Source organism: Arachis ipaensis, chromosome B04 (genome assembly GCF_000816755.2).
Source record: "Arachis ipaensis cultivar K30076 chromosome B04, Araip1.1, whole genome shotgun sequence".
Taxonomy (NCBI): Eukaryota; Viridiplantae; Streptophyta; class Magnoliopsida; order Fabales; family Fabaceae; genus Arachis; species Arachis ipaensis.
Genome location: NC_029788.2, coordinates 108,816,419 through 108,819,085, shown reverse-complemented (window position 1 = coordinate 108,819,085; position 2,667 = coordinate 108,816,419). Strand labels below are relative to the sequence as shown.

The window sequence follows — 2,667 nt, the reverse complement described above, 5'->3', positions numbered from 1 at the left end:
GATTTTTTATAATAAAAAAATTTAGAATATGATTTTCGTTAAATTTTAAAAAAAATTGTATAAGACAAATAAAAATAAAAGGTAAGCTTACCAAATTCATGCAAATTCAAAAAATAGACATGTTAGAGATATAATTATTATATTTTATCCTATACGTTTAAGCTTTAAGAAAATAATTTCATAACAGAAATAATTGTTGTTCTAATAAAATTCCTTTGTTACTACAACAAAAATATTTTTAGTGAAAAATTTTTAGTGACAATAATATAATGAGTTAATGACTACTATATATCTTATTTAAGTTATATTTTTATAATAATTATATATTTACTGTTAGTACTACATGTTATTATAATAGTAATTATATTCTTTTTACAACTATTAAAAATATCTTTAGCGGATACTAAAATCTTTTAGTAATAAAGTATAAAACGACTAATATCTAATTATCGACAAATATACTAGCAGTTATTTTTATTACTGCTAAAAACAAAATAAATAGTCAACAAAAATAATTTTTTTAATAGTGTTCATGACGTGTCGTAATAAAAAACAATTCATATAAGGCCATATAATTGTACACAAAAATTCTATGAATAGTGAAGAACTAGATAAGAACATTAAGCTCAAGACTCAAAAGGAATACTACTTTGGCGCTGTTGTGCAACTCAGCTCATCAGTGATTCCGATCCCTTTTGGTAAATATATATAAAATACATGCATGGCGGCAACGGTGATCTCAATTATCAACTCTGATTATTGTGTTCCTAATTCTATCAAACTAAATATTGATATGGATAAGGGCGTCGCATACATCAACGATGAAGTCATTTTTCGTGTTAAAGAACCTTCTATCTCACTTCGCGATCGCCGTGCTGTTTGTGATGTTTCTGGGAACCCCATTTTCACTCTGCAGAAAAAGGTTTAATAATTTTCTATCTTAGCTTTTATGCATGTCACCGGCTGTAGTCACAAAATCAACCAATATATGATTAAAAGAAATTTTAGGCCAACAAATTATTTTTGTAACTAAATCTACTCATTTTTTTATGTCTCTTCTCTTTCTTCTGTCTTCTTCTTCAAGTAAAATTTATCGTTATAATACTTAACTTAAGGAAAATTATCAGGTGTACCGGAGAACATCGGTGTTCCAGTTATTTTAATCGTGGATTTTAATTAATATATATTATATATATTTTTTATAATTAAGATCAACGGTTAAAACAACTGGAACACTGATATTCCCGGTACACCTGATAACCTTCCCTTACTTAAGCTATTTTTTTGTTTTTTGATAAAAAAAAAACAATATATCAATATATCTTTCTTTGGAAAATTTTTTACCAATTCGATCCGATTAAGGTTTCGATCAAATTGGTTATTAGTACCAATAATATCACATGAATACAAAATATTAGTTACTATAAAAATTATGTTATACGCCAACAAACTATAACTCAAATGACATCCATACTCACTTAAAGGTTTAAATGATTTTTCAACTTGTAAATTTAAATATTAGCTATTTTTATTGATGCGAAAATTCACGACTAATTGTGTGAGGAATACTAATTGCGCAGCTAAGAACGTTGCATGGGCGATGGGAAGTTTTCAAGGGGGCTAGTACAGATTCCGGTGATTTGGTCTTTTCAGCAAAGAGATCATCGATGTTAGTTCCACACAAGAAGAATATTGATCTTGATGTCTTTCTTTCTAAGAATACCGAAGAAACTGTTTGGGACTTTAAGGTTTCCGCTGGAGCTAACAAAAGAACTGCCGATATTTCTGCTCGTGGATCTTCTACCATTCCTGCAAAGGTAATAAGAATTCTTAAAACAGTAATGGTAGGAGTCGATACATTTTGTAATTTGTATTTATTAATTAGTTATTATTAATATTTTAATAATATAAAATTATATTTAATAGTATAAAATTATACATTTTTTTAATAATTAAATGTTGACTAAATTTAAATAAAAGTACATTAGTTTCATTTTAGTCTAGTAAATTTATGTGCATGTCTAGATTTAATTTATAGTGTTTATAGCAAAAAAATTATAATTTTATAACTTCCTTTCTTTTCAAGGTTGGACTCTTGTAGTTTAATTATAAATGTTATTAGTTACCAAAAACAAATGTTATTATCTTTTATAAAGTATTGATTCTCAACTTCTCGTCATAATAAAAATAACGTACTATGTTATTTTAATATGTAAATAGTATCTTTGTCATAAAAAACATTATTAGTACCAATTGAGTTACGGTATTGAATAATATTTTTCACGTTACGAATTTTATTAACCTTATTCATAATAAATATTATTTTTCTAAAATATTTGTGAGTGCATATGAATGTAGATGAGAAATAATCGTGGCATGTTTGAAGTAGAGGTTCAACCGAATGTGGACTATGGCTTCATCATGGCACTGCTAATGATGGTTGACGAGATAGATCATTTAAAGTCTGGTCATAATAATCATAATTCAACTGAGGTTGCAGCGGATGCTTTCGGAGAAGGGGCGGCTCTAATTGCCATTGGTGCGGCTGGGACCACGTATGGCGATGATGGCAATGATGGCGTAACTGCAGATGAGCCATAATAATAATATCATAATTAGTTTAGTTTGTTAGAATAAGGTATGTTTGTTAGGGCGGTAGGTTAAGTT

At 27.9% G+C, this 2,667-nt stretch overlaps 1 protein-coding gene across 1 annotated transcript; it reads left to right on the top strand.

Annotated features, from left to right (window-relative positions):
• On the top strand, positions 595–2,661 carry LOC107637959 (protein LURP-one-related 10). The gene is made up of 3 exons (XM_016341182.2): positions 595–922; positions 1,581–1,817; positions 2,359–2,661. Exons 1-3 carry the CDS (start codon positions 722–724, stop codon positions 2,599–2,601), a joined length of 681 nt encoding a protein of 226 aa, XP_016196668.1. The 5' UTR covers positions 595–721; the 3' UTR covers positions 2,602–2,661.

Excerpts from the sequence above, each read along its gene's own strand:
- LOC107637959 (XM_016341182.2), top strand. The coding sequence starts at position 722 with ATGGCGGCAACGGTGATCTCAATTATCAACTCTGATTATTGTGTTCCT. Across the intron at positions 923-1,580 it reads TTTTCACTCTGCAGAAAAAG|CTAAGAACGTTGCATGGGCG; the intron begins GTTTAATAATTT and ends CTAATTGCGCAG. Across the intron at positions 1,818-2,358 it reads CTTCTACCATTCCTGCAAAG|ATGAGAAATAATCGTGGCAT; the intron begins GTAATAAGAATT and ends ATATGAATGTAG.